This window comes from Centruroides sculpturatus, unplaced genomic scaffold, assembly GCF_000671375.1.
Source record: "Centruroides sculpturatus isolate CEXI.00-Female unplaced genomic scaffold, Cexi_2.0 scaffold185, whole genome shotgun sequence".
NCBI classification, from domain to species: Eukaryota; Metazoa; Arthropoda; class Arachnida; order Scorpiones; family Buthidae; genus Centruroides; species Centruroides sculpturatus.
The window spans coordinates 499,255-520,534 of record NW_019384424.1 but is presented as its reverse complement, the minus strand read 5'-3'; the positions used below and the strand labels follow the sequence as shown (position 1 = coordinate 520,534).

The 21,280-nt window shown below is 27.0% G+C and overlaps 1 protein-coding gene across 1 annotated transcript in view; it reads right to left on the bottom strand.

Annotated features, from left to right (window-relative positions):
- LOC111619489 (transmembrane 9 superfamily member 3-like) overlaps positions 1-21,280 on the bottom strand; it is a 61,042-nt gene that overhangs the window by 31,664 nt on the left and 8,098 nt on the right. The window contains exons 2-3 of the mRNA XM_023361218.1: positions 12,834-13,029; positions 8,309-8,431 (exon numbers count right to left, since the gene is read on the bottom strand). Of these exons, the coding sequence (XP_023216986.1) occupies positions 8,309-8,431; positions 12,834-13,029 (319 nt within the window). The remainder of the gene's footprint in view (positions 1-8,308; positions 8,432-12,833; positions 13,030-21,280) is intronic.

The window sequence follows — 21,280 nt, the reverse complement described above, 5'->3', positions numbered from 1 at the left end:
ATTAATTTTCATTTTCATGTAGTAAAGGCTCTATAAGTTCATAAAGGACATACTTTTCCTTTGTTTAAGGGTATTTGGGCAGTTTATTCTCTGTTATATTCTCAATACATACAAGTACAACAATACATACAAGTACAGTACAGTATTTTCTGAGGAAACACTCGTACTTATTTTTTTTCACCCCATTCCCGATAACCCGGCATTTTCACAAACTCGGCCACCCTTCGGTCCACATTAGGCCGAGTTTTCGAGGTTCTACTGTATTAGCAATGCAAATTTACCTCTTTCATTAAATCACTTTAATTCTTTCAAATACATTTTATTTCTTTAATTTTCTTAAATGAAAAAAATGTATTAATCTCAATTTAATACAAAAAATAACTGCTTAGATAGATACAGGTAGATACTAAGTTTCACACAATCTTTTAAAGCAGCAAAAACTTTGATAACTGTTTTTAGTCATATTTAATGATCATCTACCATTGCATTTTTAAATCATTTGATTCAAAGTTTGTAAAATTTGAGGATAATCATTGAACATGACCAAAAATAAATTAAAAAGGTTTTTGCCTGTATTATTTAATTACAAAAACTACTTAGTTACATATGACTAATAAACAGGCTTATTACACACCCAACCTATTTAATTAACTTATCCCAAAATGCATTACTGACTCTTATCAATTATACATTAATAGTATAATTATTATATGTATAACTAGCTGCAAGAACCCGCTTCGCTAGGTTTTTATTTGTTCGTAAATTAGTTTTTTTTATATATAAAAGACTGTTTTTCTAAGTTATCTAGAATCTAGCTGCAAGGACCCGCTTCGCTGGGTTTTTATTTGTGGGCAAAAAGTAACGATAGTGAAGATTAAAATAATTCCATTATAGCCAATCTTACCCGTTTTCACAAAATGCAAGAATTAGGTCTCCCGTTTCCAGACGTTTCCAGAGAATTTTTACATGAGCATAAAAATATGTTCGATTTCCCGCAAAACCGCCTGTAAATCTTGCATGCCGCTTTATATTAACACTTCCTGGTACCGATTCTATTTCTGAACGTCTCCTGTTTACATCCAGTCAAACAAACTATTTTCAACGTTTCTGGAACATTTACGATCATTCTATAATCGAACCAATATTCGAATTTTATATTCGAATTAAATTCGAACAAATTCGAACAAAACATTCGAAATAGAAAGCCACTTTCAGCCTCATATCTCTCGCACCCTTATAGCTATCGAGACGCAACCATCCCTATGCACGAATGGAGACAAACACCATTCACGTGCGATGTGTAGTTTTTGCAGAAAAGTGAAATATAGGGACATACACGTCCATTTATATATATATATATATATATATAGANTAACTGTACTATTAAATTCATTGAAACAATATTCAAAATCATAATAATATGTATAGTTATATTTGTGATTTTTAGTTTCAATTTTTCTATTGACCCCAATAATGTTATATCGACCACTTTCGCGACTCCTGCTTTATATTATATTTTTAAATATAATAAATAAAATTGAGTATGGCACCATCTGTTATGAGATTTTGTTATAAAAAACTTTTTTTAGTCATTATAAAATGGCAAAAAGGCTTTTGAGGATATTGATGAATTTCATAAAAATTTGTAAATGCTAATAACAAACATTATCTTCATTAAGTCTGACACATGACCTCCCTCTCAACCTTTAACCACCAAAATTTAGCAGGATCAATGCTCCTTATACACAAGCTACCATGCCAAATTTTGTTTCTTCTTCATTAACTCATCTTGAGATATTAAATGAAATAGACACTAACATACACACTGCTCAAAGGAACTTTTTTTTTATGTTCTGGTGGTCTCAAAACACGGAGATTGCAAATTTGACATGATTCCAATACTGTCCCTTGCTATGCATACATGATAGCCAGAAAAGTAAAATAATATAAATATAAAAAATTAAATTAAAGAACTGCTCTGTAAAACAATGCCTTAGTTCCAGAAGTTAAAAGAAAAAACATCTATATAAACATCCATAAACCTCAAACTAAGATGATCTTCCAGAATTTGGGGGGGGAAGTGACAGTGAGAATAGAGTTTTTCCATACAATAAACCTATTTTGGATTCAAAATAATAAAGTAACATATGTGAATCTATAAAATTCAATTGGTATTTTTTAAAAATAATTTTCAGCAGATTAAATTCCTTTGAATAGCAACAATTAAATCAAGTTTTCTTTTGTGCCATGTCATAATGATATTTAGCTTTCGTAAAATATTTCATACTGTATTTAACTGAAATACTTCATTTGTTATAATATTTTATGATAACAGTATTTTTAGAAATTTATTTATCCTAGATTTTACATACTTGACTTACTTTCTTTCATTTTTAAAAGAAGTATTACAATATTCATTGCTAATGCTTTGCACAATTTTATCAATTTCTTGCAAAACACTCAATCCTTCATATTTGCAAGGATTCCACATGCAAAATTGCTAAATACAAAATTATCATAAAAAGTCATTTCCTGTTATCATAAGCTCTCAATAAGCTAAAAAAATAGCTATAATAAAATAAAAATCTTTATTTAGTTTATACATTTAGAATATAGCATAGAATAAAACAAGAGTTAAACATAAAATGTAATGAAATAAAATATATTGTTCTTATCTCTATTCTGAATAGTCAGTGATATGTCTACACATCCTGGATGTACAGATAATGCATGCACAATTAAAAAACTAACTTTGCACATGCAAACAAGTAATTAAAACAATATTTTTCTTATCTTCCTCAAAAACAAAAAAGTATAAAATGTAAAGTCATATAAAAAATTTTAGTAATTATACTAATTATATAAATTGATAATCATCATCTTATCCTTTCTAATTTCTTTTTACATTCTGTTTTATTTCTTAAAAACCTTTATCTAGTTCTATATCATCTTTGATAAGAAACTGCTTAAAAAAACACATTCTAATTGATTATATAATGAACTTTTTATATATAAACATTCAATACTTTGTAATTCTACATTAGTACACATCAAACAGAATGGAAATTATTTGACAGCACTATAAAAATTTTACAATTCCATAGAAAATAAAAATTTAGTAAGAATTATCCCATATAAATTCATATAACTAAAAAAACCTAATCAGCAAATACTTATATTTTAAAAATTTCAATTAACAGACCAAAAAATTAGATACTGTACTTACATAGAAAAATAGACAAATTTTTTTCAATTCAATAATTTTAGATTTCAAATTATTTGCTAATTCAACAAAAATGAGCATTGTATGTTTACTTAATTGATATCCATTTATTTAAAAATTTAATCCAAAATAAACACAGTATATGAAGATATTTGATATCTTTAAAAATTTTTAAAGTAAATCCTGTAGTTAAGTGTTACATTTAACAAAATTCAACTAAATAATTATAATTGTAATCAGTTTTGTATATATAATTATTAAACATTTATTTGCTAGGTAAGCATCAGAACATCAATACAACATTAATGTGTATATAGTAACAAGCATATAATTTTACAGAAAACTAAATTAAGTATCTCATATGTGTGGCAAGGCTTTTATGAAAAACTGGGAATTATCAACAAGCTATTATTTTTTTTAATATTTTAAATGTCTTACTTTTATATCTGTTATAATTTTACACTTCTTAAAATTACCACTGATTATTTACATTTATAATTTTTTGTAGTTTTACATCATTATGTTTTTGTTCTAATTATTTAAAAAAATATTTTTGAAAAGTGTTCTGCACATTCCAATATTGTTGATGACCTGATGCAGATCTTGGTTAAGGTGAAAAATATTCGTCAATTTGACATTAAAATTTTTGTTACTGGAAGTTAAAGGTTTAGTTGATTGTACTCAGTATTTAATTCCAGTCATTGAGAAGTATTTTTGTTAAGTAGTTTCTACAAAATTAATTAGTCAAGTTCCAGCACAATAATTATTCTGGCCTTATCATTTAATGATTATTATTAATTATTTTTAATTTTTAAGACGAGATTAGTTTTTATAAGTAAATGGAAATTTTTAATTATTAGATACTTTTTTTAAATTGATGAATTATTACAAGTTAAAATAATTTATCATATAGTATATTAAAAATTTTCCCAATTATAAGCCACACCCATAAAATTATATGGATGGAAAAATTTTATAATTTTATTTATTAATAAGTAATCAATTATCACAGTGACAAGTCTCCAATTTATTAAAGCAAATTATTTTGAATGTAGTATTTTAAATCAAGAATTAACTTTAGACACTATGATCATTAAAACAGAAATTAAAAAATGATAATACTGCACTGTTAAAATTTTATAGTTTTTTCTATTCTATTCTGTATTATTTTTTTCTGTTTATTTCCATTTTTAAAGTAGTTTAACAGAGTAATGAGTAGTAAAATAGATTCAAAAGATTTATTTAAAGATTTAAGAAGTAATTTTTCAGGAGTATAATTTGCATATATGATTTTAAATATCATTAGTGGTAAAAATAATAAATTACTAAAGTTTAAATATCAGACTGCTTTATTAGTAAAAGAGTTTCTTAGACCAAACACTTCACAACTGAATTTTATTTATTTATCCAAATTATAAGATAGAATGGGGCTATTTACTAACATAGTATATAACTAGAACAGTATATAAAATCAGTTTTAAATAGAGTATATAAAATTTTTGTTAATGAAATTAAATATTTTTTTGTAAATTCAAGAATCGATTAAAAATATTAAATATTTATATAAAGTAAGTAAATTTAAAATACATTCTGTTAAGTATGTTTTGAATTTACTTTCTTAAATTATGAATTTCTAAAATGATTTTACTAATTATTGCTTATATGTTAGTGATACAGAATATTTTCAGGATCTAAAATTTCCCTGAAAATCACACACTAGTGTACAGATAAAAAAAATATTTTTTTTTCTTAAAAATATTTACTGTGTTAATAAATAAATCAAAACAGCTATTCAGAAATTAAGTATATAAACAAAAATACTCTAATTCCATATATCATGACTTATTAACTGGAGCAGCTGTTGTTCCACACTTGTAATCAAAAAAACATCTGCTCAAAATGTTATATCATCATATTCCTTATTAATTTACAAATATAGAAATTAAGCATTTTAAATTCATCTAATATTTAGTATAGTAAATTTTATTTCTTAAGTATTTAAAAGATTTATAAAATTATGATTATATACAGAAAATAGTTTTTGAACAATAAAAATAATACGGATTACCTATAATAAAAATTTGTGGATATGAATCATATCAATGAATTCAGAATTAATTTACATTCATTCATTGGACTTACTGTAATAAAATTTATCTTGTTAATTTTGAATAAAATTGTAAGTCAAAATTTTGTTTCATACTTTATTAGTTTTGTTTGACTCATTCATGCCTGAACTATGAATAAAATTTGATCATCAGCTAAAATTTACAGTTTAATATATTTTGTCAGTACAATAAAACTTTTCTCATCTGTAAAAGAATTTCAGATCTTTTAATTAGAATTCTTTGAAAAAAACAAAACTATCACCTGAAAATGCTATCAAAATTATAATTTATCATTATAATCCATATATTGCCAGAGTTTCTACACAATAATTCTGTAATTTTTAAATCAAACATTGCATAATATAAGTAAACTAGACATAGGTTAAGCTAGCATCCCATTAAATTTAATAATTAAAAATAATTCAGATATCTGAAAGTAACAAACCAGAATACATTGATAATTTAGAATATAATTTTGCCTGGAGATAAAGGGGAGAAACACTAATTGGAACAGTTATTTGCATTAACTGTTTACATCAGTGATGAGCAACCTTTTCTGGTCGTGGACTGAAATGAGCTTCATATGCTCACAATGGGTCTCATGCATTTTTTACTTACAAAGTTGTAGGGTAAGCTTGCTGAATACAAACATACTTCATTACTACCAGCATACTAAGTACTAAACTAATATATGCTAATATTATTCAAATGAGTAATATATAGTTTAATCTCATCTTTTTAAATACTTTTATTTATCTTGTTTTTATCATTTCCTCAAAACTTCAATCCATATCTCATCCACTTCTAATTAAGATGGAAGGTTGAAACTGATTTCAAAATCAAAATACAGTGGTACCTCGGTATACGTCTGTTTTAGAATACGTCCAATTCGGAATATGTCCTGTTTGGACGAAACAAATTTTGTTCGGTATATGACTTAATTCAATTATACGCACCATCTATGAACAAGTAGCACTATCGGTGTATTAGACCAGACTAGACGTTCGCAGTGCCAAGGTTTATAACTTTGTTAAAATTTCTTTTTATTTTAATTTTAATTTGTAAGTAAAATGTTATTATTTTTATTAATCATAAATTGCAAAAAGGCAACNGAAATATAGGGACATACACGTCCATTTATATATATATATATATATATATAGATATAGATGTAATGTTGGAAAATTGTCACCATAGACTCTGTTTTGTATGTCACCCAACTGATAAGGGTCAATAAGGATAAAAAAAAATGCATTTTGGGATAAGTTAATTAAATAGGTTGGGTGTGTAATAAGCCTGTTCATTAGTCATATGTAACTAAGTAGTTTTTGTGATTACCAAAAATGTTTGTTATTAAAGTTTTTTTAAAATGTCATGTGAGACTTAGTAATCCCAATTTACTTGCAAATAATATAAGATGTCAGCTTCCAACAGACAAACATTATGTGATATCAAATATGTTGGTATATGCTCCTAGGCTACATATTTTAAAGAATCATTTGGCCATTTATCATTCAAATAAAATTTATTAATAAATAAGAGATTACTATTACAGAAAAAATTACTATTACAAGTGAATTTTAATAAAAGTTTTATTTTTCTGATCTAACTGTCAGTTTTATATCAATTATTAAACACCAGTGTAACATCCTACTAATAAGCTATGTCCAAGTAGACAGTTAAAGATTAAATAAATAAGAGAATTTAAAATTAACACACATTGTGCATTGCCTTATTATGTAGATTCATAGCAAGCTAGTATGTTTATATTATTTTATACCAGTATAAAGTTCATAAGTAGATAAAACTTAATTTCATAAAATAAAAATTGTTATTTTTCTGGAAGTATATGTAGTAAAAATAAATTTTAAAAGTAAAAAATAATTGTTTAACCAATAGAAATTATGACGAAAATTTATTATATGTACAGTACATAATGACTAAGAATGATATGCTCTTTACATGCTAAATATATTTATCATAAATAATTTGTAAAAAAAACTTGTAGAGTAACAAAACTTTCAAATGATATCAAATTAATTATTATTTTTATTAGAAAATAAATGAAACTGAAAACAAGACGCAAGGAAAAACTGCAGCAGAGAAAATTCACTCACAGATTATGCATCTGATTTGCTAAGAGCATGGTTTACATGTAAGCTAGTAGCAGCATACTCCTCACTAGAGAAACTTTATCTTATAAATTGACTTCCTATTCCATTTAAATGGTATCATTATTAATAGCAAATAGCACTGTTTGATTAAATTTTAATAATTATTTTAAATACTTTGTACTAGTTTTGATTTTTTTTAAATATTATCCTTTTTGATAATGTTGTCATTAAATATTAACCGATTATACAACTTCTATTAGTTACAATGTTCTTTCTAACTTATATTTCGTTATGCTCCAAAATATCCATTATTTTCTGGATGCAAGCCATTTATGAAAAATATATATTTTTTTTAATACAGAAAATCAAAAGTTATCAAAGATGCAGATACTGATTTGTAATATGAGGGTACCAGCATACTAAAATATTTAGTTGATCATAATTTTGCTTGTTACAGGCTATTTATAGATAAGTCTGACCTGTAATAGGATCAGCCAGCAAAGATGAGAAATAAGAAACCTCCAATCTAACTACTCATTATAATTACAAAAATATATAAGGGTCAGATTCAAATCTAGATCTTCTATTGTAACAGTTTTCTGTCTTAACATGAAAAGCCATCTTGTCAACTTGTCTAAATACTAAATGGCTAAATTATTAGAACTGTTTTGCTAAACATCCAAAATTACATCACTACAAAATCAATAAAAACTAAATATCTATACAATTAAATTCCATTGTGTAATAATAATAATAATAATGCACAAAGAGATAGATATGCAAGGATACAATTTAATATTTAATTTAATATTAAAAAGAATATGCATTTAAGGAATTTAAAAAATAAAATTTTATATAGTTACCCCAAACTGGAAGATCATCAATATACATTTGATACCAATAATGATTTTTTACTGCATATATAAAAGCTTGTAACATTTCTTCATTTAAATCAACTTCACAATACAGATTTTTTGCCATATTTGCTATAAAAATAATAAAAAACAATTCCATAAATAGGATTGAAATAACACATTAAAATTAATTTGTTTTAAATTATCAAGAAAAAATTAATATTTTGAAAACAAGATAAAATCATCAATAAGACAGTAACACTAATACATTTCATCTCATTTTTTGTTATTTGAATAGTGCTAGTTATATATTTTTACATTCGTTTATCATTATTATTACAAAGATTATTAATGTCTCATCATTAGAGAACATTTTATCAAATAATAAATTGAATTTAAAATTTATTAGTATTGGTGTCTTATTAATGATATGAAACAGAGTCTTTTGTTAGTTATAACACATTTTGTCAACATCCTAAAAATATTTTAATACTATATTTTCATTATTATTCTGAAAATAAATACTTATAACGTTATATTGCAAGTATTATATCATAAATATAATGCATGTCACAGAATTTAAGTCCTGATTTGCTAAAAAGGAACAAACTTACTTTAACTTGCATTTATTGTCTTAGGAAAATACGTAGTTACAGCTATTTTTCAACACATTTACCTTTGAGTTCAGAAATTTGTTGTAGCAACAAATAAGTTTTTACAAAACTTCATCAAAAAAGTCTCATGCCAACTTACAGATCCTACCTTGCACAGTTATCTACAGCTCTTCATTGCTGTTCAATTGTTGTCCTCTCAAAAATGTCTTCAAATACAAAAAACAGGTGAAATAAAAAGGTTGGAAACATACAAGTATTCAGAAATATTTGAATACTTGTTTACTACATAGATTTCCTATTTGAATTTTTCCATATTCATGTGTGTTGTAAGCATTATTCTGAAGCAAAAACACTCCAAAACGCAGTACCATATCTTGTTTTAGTCTGCCATAATTCAGGGATCACACTGCATAGAACCAAAATCGTCACCTGACGATATTTTTATTAAAGTAGCAATAAAAATATACTAGCAATAGCAAGTGGCAATAAAAACCTTAGTCCACTTGTTTTCACATTCAGTGTAAAAATGAATCACAAATCACACTTTGGAAAAAACAGCAAAATGTTGAGCTTCCATAAATACAATAGGGAAACCCATGCACCACACACCTAGCAATTTAATGACATCACGTGGCAAGTTTGAACAGAAAAGCAGGAAATGATATTCAGAACCAAAAGCAGTTTTGTGCAATGCTGCCCAGTGTTTCCAGATTGGGATTTTTTATCGACTAACTGAAATTTTAGGAAATTTTTTGGGATAACTTTTTTTCACTTTTGGTCTACTGAAAAAAAAATTTTTTTTTGACATGACAGATCCTGTGAAATGCTGTTTTAAACATTGTGATGAAATGTGTTATTTGAAATTATTCATTGAACAATTATTCAAAAATGATTCCTATTGCTAACAAAGGGAAGGGCCAGACATTCGGGTCTCCAATTTGAATGAAACTTGGTGAGCACTTAGCCCTAAACACAAACAACTTGTCATCCAAATAATAGTACCTACTTCTCAAGTTTCCAAAAATTGGGCCTTTGAAAATTTAGTGTTTAGCTTATAAGTCTGGAAATTTCATGGTGGTGATAGCTGAGTGAACAAGACACTAAATACTGGAGCTAAACAATTTAGATTCTAACCTTTTTAGTGTTTTTTTTTAATGTGTAATATTATTATTTTACCATATCATTAGCATTATTATTATTATTACCCATGTTTTAAGCCTATAAAACAAGAGATTAAAAACTAAAATGTCATTTCCTGTTTAGACAAAACAAGCCTCTGCAGATTTAACTCTTTTACATCATTAAGTAAAATGCTTATTTCTTCACATTAATTTTCATGTATTTTACATATTTCATCTTCACAAGTGAATAAGCTTCAGATATAACTGCACATGAATGAAAAAGACAAGTAATATGAAAATAAAGTATAGTCACAGCATTTTATTTTTTTATTGTTAATATTATGGACAATTTTCTCATGTGCTCATGTTTGTTACACTTCAAATGTCACAATACCATCATATCTGAAAATAAATATGAATAAAATTTTATTTAACAATGTAAGAGAATTGCTTTCCATAAACAGGAAATTATATCAGAATTTTTAATCTCTTGTTTTATAAGCTTTAAATGTGAGGAATAATAATAGTAATAATAATGCAGTAAAATAATAATGTTACTTTTAAAAATCTAAACTAAAATTTCAAACATTCAAATCTACATTGTTTAGCTCCAGTGCCTAGTACCTTATTCACTCAGCTATTGCCATGTTTGAATATGAAACTTCCAGAGAGTAATATGCTAAACACTAAATTTTCAGATGCCCATTTTTTGGAAATGCTTGAAATGTGGGTCCTATTATTTGGACAAGAAGCTGGTTTGTGTTTAAGACTACATTCTAACCAAGTTTCATTTGAATCAAAGACCCAATGTTTGACCTCTCCTTGTAAGAGAGAGTTTATCATGTTACTTTTGCTTTCCAGATGTCAAACTGATAAGGTTTCCAAGCACCCACATTAATTAGTAAGTAAAACTAGTGGCAATAAATAATTTGACGTACAAAAAAGAATTTAAAACTGGTGAAATGGTGACAAAATATTTTTAAAATTTTTCAGAGCAACTCCTGATGAATTTTTCATATCATCACAATAACTTTCATTGTTTACTGTTTTCTCCACAATGCAGGAACTCAATATGCAAAACCCCCTTCTAGTCCCAAAAAAATGATGCACATGAATTTTTTTTGTATAAAGTGCCTGTTTCATTTTGTCTTTGGTAAGCCAGTATTCCTCCAATCCACTGACTACTGCTTAGTGTCTGGTGTTGTGTATGAAATCCAAATTTCATTGCCTGTCAAAATATGACCTAACAGGCAACCATTTTTGACATACTGGTCCAAGAATGTGATTGTTGTTACAATCTGTGGTTTCTTGTATTCAATCTGTGAAATGTTTGCCTAAACATATCACAGATCTTCATGAATAATTTCATATAGATGTAAATGAGAAATTTGGAGGAATTCTGCACGAAAATCTGATATGCTAAATCATTCTTCATTTGATCTCTATGATAACGATCAGATGATGATAGCTGACCACCAGCACCTGCGGTCAGGATGTGCAATAACGACTTAATTTCTGGACATGTCATATATTATTAAAAACTACTGAAACATGTTATTGACTGTTATATTTTCTTTTAATTAATGAAACAAATTAGGAATTAAAGCTTTTGGTGTATATTCCATTATATTAGTTCTTTTAAATATTAGTAAACAAATCTTTCCTGTAATTTTCATTAAAAAAAATTATTTATTTCCACAAATCACAATCAACATTGCTGGACTTCAGCAATGTGTGATATGATTTAAAGAAATACTTAGTTCCAAGAAATCCAGAACTATTTGGCCCTTTTACTTGAAGTGGCTGTGGTTATACTATAAAATCAAGTGAAGTCAAGTCTTAAAGTTTAATCAAACATGAAGAAAATTAAAAAGACATTAAACAATTTCAAGCTGACTGAATTATATACAAAATCACACTACTAAATGCTAAAAACAGAATTGTTTTATTTAAAAATTAAATTAGCTGAAAACTATCCATATATTCTCAAGGTTAAATGTATTATTTTAAGCCATATAAATATATCAAAAATAAACTTTTATTTTTAAATCCAGATTTATCTTAAAGCTTTAAAAAAATCTTTTGTTTTAACATTGTGTGAATATACAAGACTCGTGTAAATATTTGTCATTCTCATTTTATATATAGAAACCAGAAGTGGTTTAAGTATGCATAAATTGCATAAATATAAAACAAATTCCAAATTTTCCAACTTTACAAGCTCATATAAAAGTAATTTTTAATTTAGCATATGATATCAGATAACTTGTATTAGAAATCCATTACAATTATAATAAATATAAATAATAATCATCCATCATACCAACACTACTGGTGTAAGAATTAATAAAATAACTACAAAATTACCAATAAACCATAGTTTGTTGGTAATTTCGTAGTTATTTTATAAATATTAATTTAACAAATGAATACTGGAAATACTTAGCAAATACTAGGAGAAATATAATTCATCACACATAAAAACCTTCTGAAACTCCAGTAATACATGTTTACAAAACAGCAAACATTTTCGACCTTATCAGGGTCTTCCTCACTTATTTAAATTCCTCATAACTGTAGCCTGAGGAAGACCCTGATCAGGTTGAAAATGTTCGCTGTTTTGTAAACACGTATTACTGGAGTTTGAAGGTTTTTGTGTGTGATGAAAAATATTAATTTATTGTAATATCAAAAATAATTTGTTGTCATAAATATCATTTATTTAGTGTCTTAAAATTAAATTAAAACTTTAAAGACTCAATTTCACACACAGAAATTTATATTTTGAAATACTTTTACCTTTAAAATGAATATCAAGTCCACTAAATTCCAATTCTACTCCTAGTAATGCCTCACCAAGTGTTTCATGATAGTGACTAATACTTTTCTTAGGTCCAGGACAAAATGGTAAAGAAAAATATGCGTATGTTTCTTGTCTGTTGTGATATGGTCCAACTGTATTCATCCATAGTACCACCTCTTCATTGTCTACATACTAAAATAAAAATTTTTAAATTATAAATTATTTAATAGAAATATATTTTATATCTTACATTATTAGCCAAGCTCACAAATCTCTTATTTCTAAAATATCTACTTTAACCAACCAACAGCCAAAATAACCTGGCAGAAATTATCATACAAATATTATATTTAGAAATTACATGATAAGAGCCAGAGGTAGACATTAGGCACCATCTCTAAACTAAAGTAGAAACTATAAGTTTAAATTCAGAATAGCCTGGAGATTATTAATACATTGGGTTATTGGGATGTTGATATATTTATATCTACTTTACATGAGACATCAGAAATTGATTTTTTGAAAGAGGTACCACATTTGTGGCAATGAATTTTTCCTCTAAAATCAAATGTACCAGAAACATGAGGTTTGTGACCATACATAAGATTTGTGACATTATTTTGATTATGCGGACTAGTACAATAATCTCAAATACTAAATATGGAGATATGGGGTTTGTGAGCTAGGCTGACAATATATATATATATATATATAATTTTATAAATTTAAGCACAATTCATACAATATTACAAACCAAAGTTTTAATTTACAGCTACATTGTGAAGTAAAAAAGTAACAATCAGAAAAATTATTTCAAAGGAATTTAGATACAAGTGCATCAAAACAGAACATGGAAAAATATGATGATGATTAATAAGAGCTCAAGGATAGATCATTAATAACCTAAATACATAGTGAAGAGCTTTCAGTTTATTTACTTTGTAATAAGAAAAGTTCATAAATTACATTAACACCATGGAAATCGCATCACTTATGATATATACCAAATAGCATTAAATAGATTTGCAAAACAGCATATTTAAGACATGACTGCAATTTATGATAACAACAGCATATGTAGTACAGAGAAGAAACCAAGAACAAGCCTCTGTACATCATACTTTTCCTGTTAGCAATACAGTCATTCCAGTCATCTAACTCCTTTCAGGGAAAAATTTTTTGAACTGAAATAATGTGACTTCTGGCTTGGAACTTCATAAACAGTTAATTGGAGCCTCCTGTCCCTAATCTTTCCATATCTGGTCTTTCATCTATTGGTCTTTTCATATATTGGCTTTCATCTATCTAAGTCCGTTTTTGAGATTAAGGAAAGAAAGAGACAGACAGACAGGCATAACAGTGGAAATTTATAGGTCTACAATTTTTAAAATTGCAGCCCAATAAACCAAAACAATGCAATTTACAGTATTACATATAATGTAATATTGAATTTAAGTGTTATTTCACACCACAACCTCACCAATAATGTTAATGGGCATTGTTTTAACACGTTCCATTCAGTTATGGAAGTAAAAAAGATTCACAGCATAAGTAGGGCTGAAAAGCATAACATGAACAGTTATTTCTCATTTAAATTTATTCAACTACTTTGTAGGACCACCTCAAATGTAACAGCTTTGCAGCACTCTGGAACAGGGTGGACAAGTTTCTTCTATTCTATACAGTTCAACTTGTTAATTCTAAAGTTGAAACTATCTTCTAAATACTAAAATTCACACGTTCTTCTCACTTTCCAGCATTCACTGATTAAAAAGAAATATTTTCAGCTACCTACAGTGGTCTGTGTCAGATTAAGCAGATTCTATATCAAACATTTATAACAGGTTTGAAGTTTGGAATAATGCTGTTTTTCTTTGAGGTAACTGTCTTTGAATTAAAATATATTATATTTATGTAAAGCTTTTAATATAGTTTCAACGAATTACACAAATAATTATGAATAAAAATATTAAATGCCTTTAATAAATAATATAAGCAAAAAACTAAAAAATTAAATTATTTGGCAAGATGTAAATTTCTATCGTTGCATATATTATTATTTGCTGATGGTGCAAACCTGTAAAAAAATATGTGAGGAGTACAGTAAAAATGCTGTGAAAGAACATGTGTGCCAAAAGTGGTTTGCAAGATCTTGTTCTAGAGATTTTTCTGTTCAAGATGCACCATAATCAGGTTGGCCAGTTGAGATCAACAACAATCAAATAAAAGAATTAGTCGATAATTAAGAATTTGTCCATGCCATACAAAACAGGAAACCGCAGATATTCTTCAAATATCAAAACTGAGCATGGAAAATCATCTGTGTCAACTTAGATACATATAGTAAACTTGATGTTTGGGTTTCACACAAACTTAGTGAAGCCAATTGCACCACTTGCATTCCCATCTGTGATTCGCTCAAAAAGTGAGGAAAGTGATCCATTTCTGAAGCAAATGGTAATGGAGGATAAAAAGTGGATTGTTTATATCAACATCAATTGCAAAAGATTGTTGGGAAGCATGGTAAACTACCACCAACCATTTCAAAAGCTGGACTTCATCTAAGCAAAGTCATGCTCTGAATTTGGTGGGATTAGAAAGGTGTTTTACAGTATATACAGTATATAAAATATAACATTTTTTGGAAGTAGTTCTATGAACTGCTTCCAAAAAATGAAACAATCAACTCTGACATATACTGTAACCAGCTGGACGAATTAAACGCAGTGATTCAGGAGAAGTGTCCAAAATTGATAAGTCGCAAGGGTGTTGGTCTTCAACCATGATAATGCCCAGCCACATGCATCATTGCAAACCCAGCAAAAATTGTTGGAGCTTGGCTGCAATGACATACCTCATTCTCCGTATTCACCTGGCCTTGTCCCTTCCAATTGTTTTATGCCCTTCAAAATTCTTTAAACAAACAGCATTTCATTTCCAATGACATTGTAAAATGGAACCTGAAACAGTTTTTCATTAAAAAAAACCAGAAACATAGTGTTATGAAACTCAGTGAAAGATGACAAAAGGTACTTGATAAAAAATAGTGACTATATTATTGACTAAAATGTTTATTTTCTATAAAAAAAATTATCTTTTATTTTCATCTAAAAAAAAAAAAACACACACACACACACACAAACTTATTGGTCAACCCAATAGTAAACATGAATTAAAAACTAGAAAGTGATTTTTATTTGCTCAGGTAATTAGTTTGCACTACAAAAAGCAGAAAGGAAAATTTTCAATGTTTTGAAGTGGTGGAGGAATTTTGCTAAACAAGTAAATTCATTAAAAATGGTGTCCCGTTACATATTCAGTTTGCATTTTGCATCTGTTGGCAATTTGCTGTCAGTGTGGTCTAAGCTTAAGTGAATATATAATTTGTTATATAATATTTTTAATAATTACATTAAATTATTCTGTTTCAAAGTAAATAATGCATAAGTGAAGAAAAAAAAATCATATAGTACTGAAAAATACAGCGCATAAGTATGAAATTGCATAAATAAAAAACACATAACTGAAGTGTTTTATAATGGGGAAAATATAGTCCAAAAAATATTTAATATAATATAATAATTGCAAAAAACATACAACTAGAATTGTATAAACAAGAAATGACTGTAGTTTATAACTTTACGTAATTACATAAATGTAATTATGTAAAGTTCTTTAAAAATTAAAATTCAGATTCTAATTTTCACCACAGATTTATACCAAAAATAATTTGATGTTAAACAGATTTTTGGATTAACTTAAATTAAAATGTTTGAATCTTTTAGTTATAATTATTTTTGTCTGTAGAGCATTGGCTATTTATAACTTTAAACCTTGAAACCATGATGTAGAGAAATATCATGATATTAGTGGGCAGAAATGTCTTTATAATGAATAATTTCAGAAAAATATAAAAAATAACAATTATAACAAATGATTCTNAGGGGGGTCGACTGTACTAATGTCGGCAACTTTTTCTTAGACTATTACACCATCACTGGACACAAGAACAGCCTTAGAAAATAAATTTATTTTCCCAAAAAAGTATCCATTTTGAATTGAAGTACCTCATCAGTTTTTTACAAATATTTATGAAATTGATACATTCACATCTACAAAATGCACAATAAAAGGTCACCATTTGGTAAAATACTAATAACAGATCCAAGCATTATGTATATAATTAAACATGTTGGTGTGTCAACAAGTTTGAAACATAACTACTAATGAAATGCATGTATGAATACAGTGATAAGTTTCATTCATATATTTTACATGAAATTTAATAATTTCATGAGACTTAACTTTCAATGTCATTGTAAAAAATATTGTTCTTTTTTAAATAAAATGTAAAGAAAATAGTTTTAAAGAATTATATTTCTCTGAGAAATAATTATTATATATTTTTTTTTCTTAAAAATATTTACTGTGTTAATAAATAAATCAAAACAGCTATTCAGAAATTAAGTATATAAACAAAAATACTCTAATTCCATATATCATGACTTATTAACTGGAGCAGCTGTTGTTCCACACTTGTAATCAAAAAAACATCTGCTCAAAATGTTATATCATCATATTCCTTATTAATTTACAAATATAGAAATTAAGCATTTTAAATTCATCTAATATTTAGTATAGTAAATTTTATTTCTTAAGTATTTAAAAGATTTATAAAATTATGATTATATACAGAAAATAGTTTTTGAACAATAAAAATAATACGGATTACCTATAATAAAAATTTGTGGATATGAATCATATCAATGAATTCAGAATTAATTTACATTCATTCATTGGACTTACTGTAATAAAATTTATCTTGTTAATTTTGAATAAAATTGTAAGTCGAAATTTTGTTTCATACTTTATTAGTTTTGTTTGACTCATTCATGCCTGAACTATGAATAAAATTTGATCATCAGCTAAAATTTACATTTTAATATATTTTGTCAGTACAATAAAACTTTTCTCATCTGTAAAAGAATTTCAGATCTTTTAATTAGAATTCTTTGAAAAAACAAAACTATCACCTGAAAATGCTATCAAAATTATAATTTATCATTATAATCCATATATTGCCAGAGTTTCTACACAGTAATTCTGTAATTTTTAAATCAAACATTGCATAATATAAGTAAACTAGACATAGGTTAAGCTAGCATCCCATTAAATTTAATAATTAAAAATAATTCAGATATCTGAAAGTAACAAACCAGAATACATTGATAATTTAGAATATAATTTTGCCTGGAGATAAAGGGGAGAAACACTAATTGGAACAGTTATTTGCATTAACTGTTTACATCAGTGATGAGCAACCTTTTCTGGTCGTGGACTGAAATGAGCTTCATATGCTCACAATGGGTCTCATGCATTTTTTACTTACAAAGTTGTAGGGTAAGCTTGCTGAATACAAACATACTTCATTACTACCAGCATACTAAGTACTAAACTAATATATGCTAATATTATTCAAATGAGTAATATATAGTTTAATCTCATCTTTTTAAATACTTTTATTTATCTTGTTTTTATCATTTCCTCAAAACTTCAATCCATATCTCATCCACTTCTAATTAAGATGGAAGGTTGAAACTGATTTCAAAATCAAAATACAGTGGTACCTCGGTATACGTCTGTTTTAGAATACGTCCAATTCGGAATATGTCCTGTTTGGACGAAACAAATTTTGTTCGGTATATGACTTAATTCAATTATACGCACCATCTATGAACAAGTAGCACTATCGGTGTATTAGACCAGACTAGACGTTCGCAGTGCCAAGGTTTATAACTTTGTTAAAATTTCTTTTTATTTTAATTTTAATTTGTAAGTAAAATGTTATTATTTTTATTAATCATAAATTGCAAAAAGGCAACAGAAAAATAAAAAAATGACTAAAATCACAATGGAACTGAAAAAAGAGATTCTTGAGAAACGTGAAGGTGGCATGTGTGTTCGAGATTTAACTGTTGCATACTGTATTCCGAGAACAACGATATTGACAATCGTGAAAAATAAAGACATTATTAAATCTGCTAACGTTGCGAAAGGGGTTAAATCAATTTCTAAACAGAGATCGAAGACATTAGATCATGTTGAGAAATTGCTTTTGCTTTGGATAACTGAAAAAACAGTGTGCTGGCGACATCGTATCAGAAGCAATTATTTGCGAGAAAGCTAAAAAGATACATGCTGATCTCATGAAAAATCAAGCAGGAACTAGACAGGAAAGCGAGGTGTTTAAAGCCAGCCATTTTTTTTACATGAGAACAGATTAATCATTTTTACATTACTTCTTATGGGAAAGATTGGTTTGGTATACGTCCTATTCGGTATAAGTCCAAACACCAGGAATGGATTAAGGTCGTATACTGAGGTTCCACTGTACTTCATTTTAGATCTTAACAACATTAAAACCACAAAGCTGAACGTTCACTTAAAAACACAAACCTAGATAAGATAGAAATAGTTTATTAGATAAAAATAGTTTATTATAAGTTCTCTCTATATTATACAATATAGAAATAGTTCTAAAGAATAAATTATTGGCTTATGATAATTCAATATGTTCTGTTAAAAATACTGATAGACTGATCTCCAGGTTAAAAGAAGTTAAAATTAATAGTAATTACAGATTAGCTAGTTACTGTTAATTAGATTTTACTAGTATAGATTTGTTATTAGATTTATTCGCTAGTTTAGATGCTAACATTTAGCCTATTTGTTGAAATTTAGAAAAAAATATCTGAAAAATCTCAAAATCAAAGAATGGGTTTTAAATCTAGTAAAGTTTACATATTGTAGTAATTAATTTAATCTGATAAATTTTACACTCAAATATCATGTATAAGCATGCTAATGATAATTCATCCAAAAAAGCTGAGTTAACAATGATAGCAATAGATGATTCAAATAAGAGCATTAAAACAATAATAAATGTATCCAATATATAAACAATAAATTCATATGATATTTATATTTGTTTTAGATAGATCATGAGAATTGTACAGAGGCTCAATAGTGGTTTAAAATTTGAAAGTGAATTAGTGTAAAACCACACATTACCATTTCTAGATGTTAACACAAAGAAATGGAAGCAACTGTGAATATAGTAAATTTGAAAAACTTTGCATGTATAGAAGGTAATTAGTTCTTCTAGGTTTTGCTATCTATAAAACAAAATGTGTTCATAATGAAATAGTAACAGGCAATCTGAATTAAAATAATATACAAAATGAATTTAAATGGTTACTCGCACAATGTTAAATCAATGAATAAAACACAATGAAAAGAAGAAGAGGAGGAAGGTAAGAAATTATTAACCAATATAAAATCTCTATACAAAAAATTATATATGAAAAATTACAATAGTTATTAAATGACATCATTCTAATGCCCATCCATATAACAAAACATCCAGCAATGAATTGCACAACTTTCCTGGCTGTTAAAAAAACCTTTATAGTAGGGGTCACCAAACTTTTTTGATCGTTGACCCCCTACAACTTTTTGAAACCTCACATTGATCCCCACCAAAAAATTTGTTACAAGAAAAAAAAACTTTTACTATTTTAATACATTTCTTTTAATTTTACATTTTTTACATTTATTGTATATATGTGAACTACTAAAATTAAACGATCAGCAGCTTAAAAATGGTTGTAGAGGTGCTAATAATGTCAGTGTACTGCAAATCAGACACAAGCTTACGAATGAATGCTGTAGATGCTTGACATGTAAGAACCAGAGCACAAACTCTGCAATTTCTGTTTGTCCTGAGTGACTTGATCCATAGCCATTTTACACGTTGACAGGTAACTGTACTATTAAATTCATTGAAACAATATTCAAAATCATAATAATATGTATAGTTATATTTGTGATTTTTAGTTTCAATTTTTCTATTGACCCCAATAATGTTATATCGACCACTTTCGCGACTCCTGCTTTATATTATATTTTTAAATATAATAAATAAAATTGAGTATGGCACCATCTGTTATGAGATTTTGTTATAAAAAACTTTTTTTAGTCATTATAAAATGGCAAAAAGGCTTTTGAGGATATTGATGAATTTCATAAAAATTTGTAAATGCTAATAACAAACATTATCTTCATTAAGTCTGACACATGACCTCCCTCTCAACCTTTAACCACCAAAATTTAGCAGGATCAATGCTCCTTATACACAAGCTACCATGCCAAATTTTGTTTCTTCTTCATTAACTCATCTTGAGATATTAAATGAAATAGACACTAACATACACACTGCTCAAAGGAACTTTTTTTTTATGTTCTGGTGGTCTCAAAACACGGAGATTGCAAATTTGACATGATTCCAATACTGTCCCTTGCTATGCATACATGATAGCCAGAAAAGTAAAATAATATAAATATAAAAAATTAAATTAAAGAACTGCTCTGTAAAACAATGCCT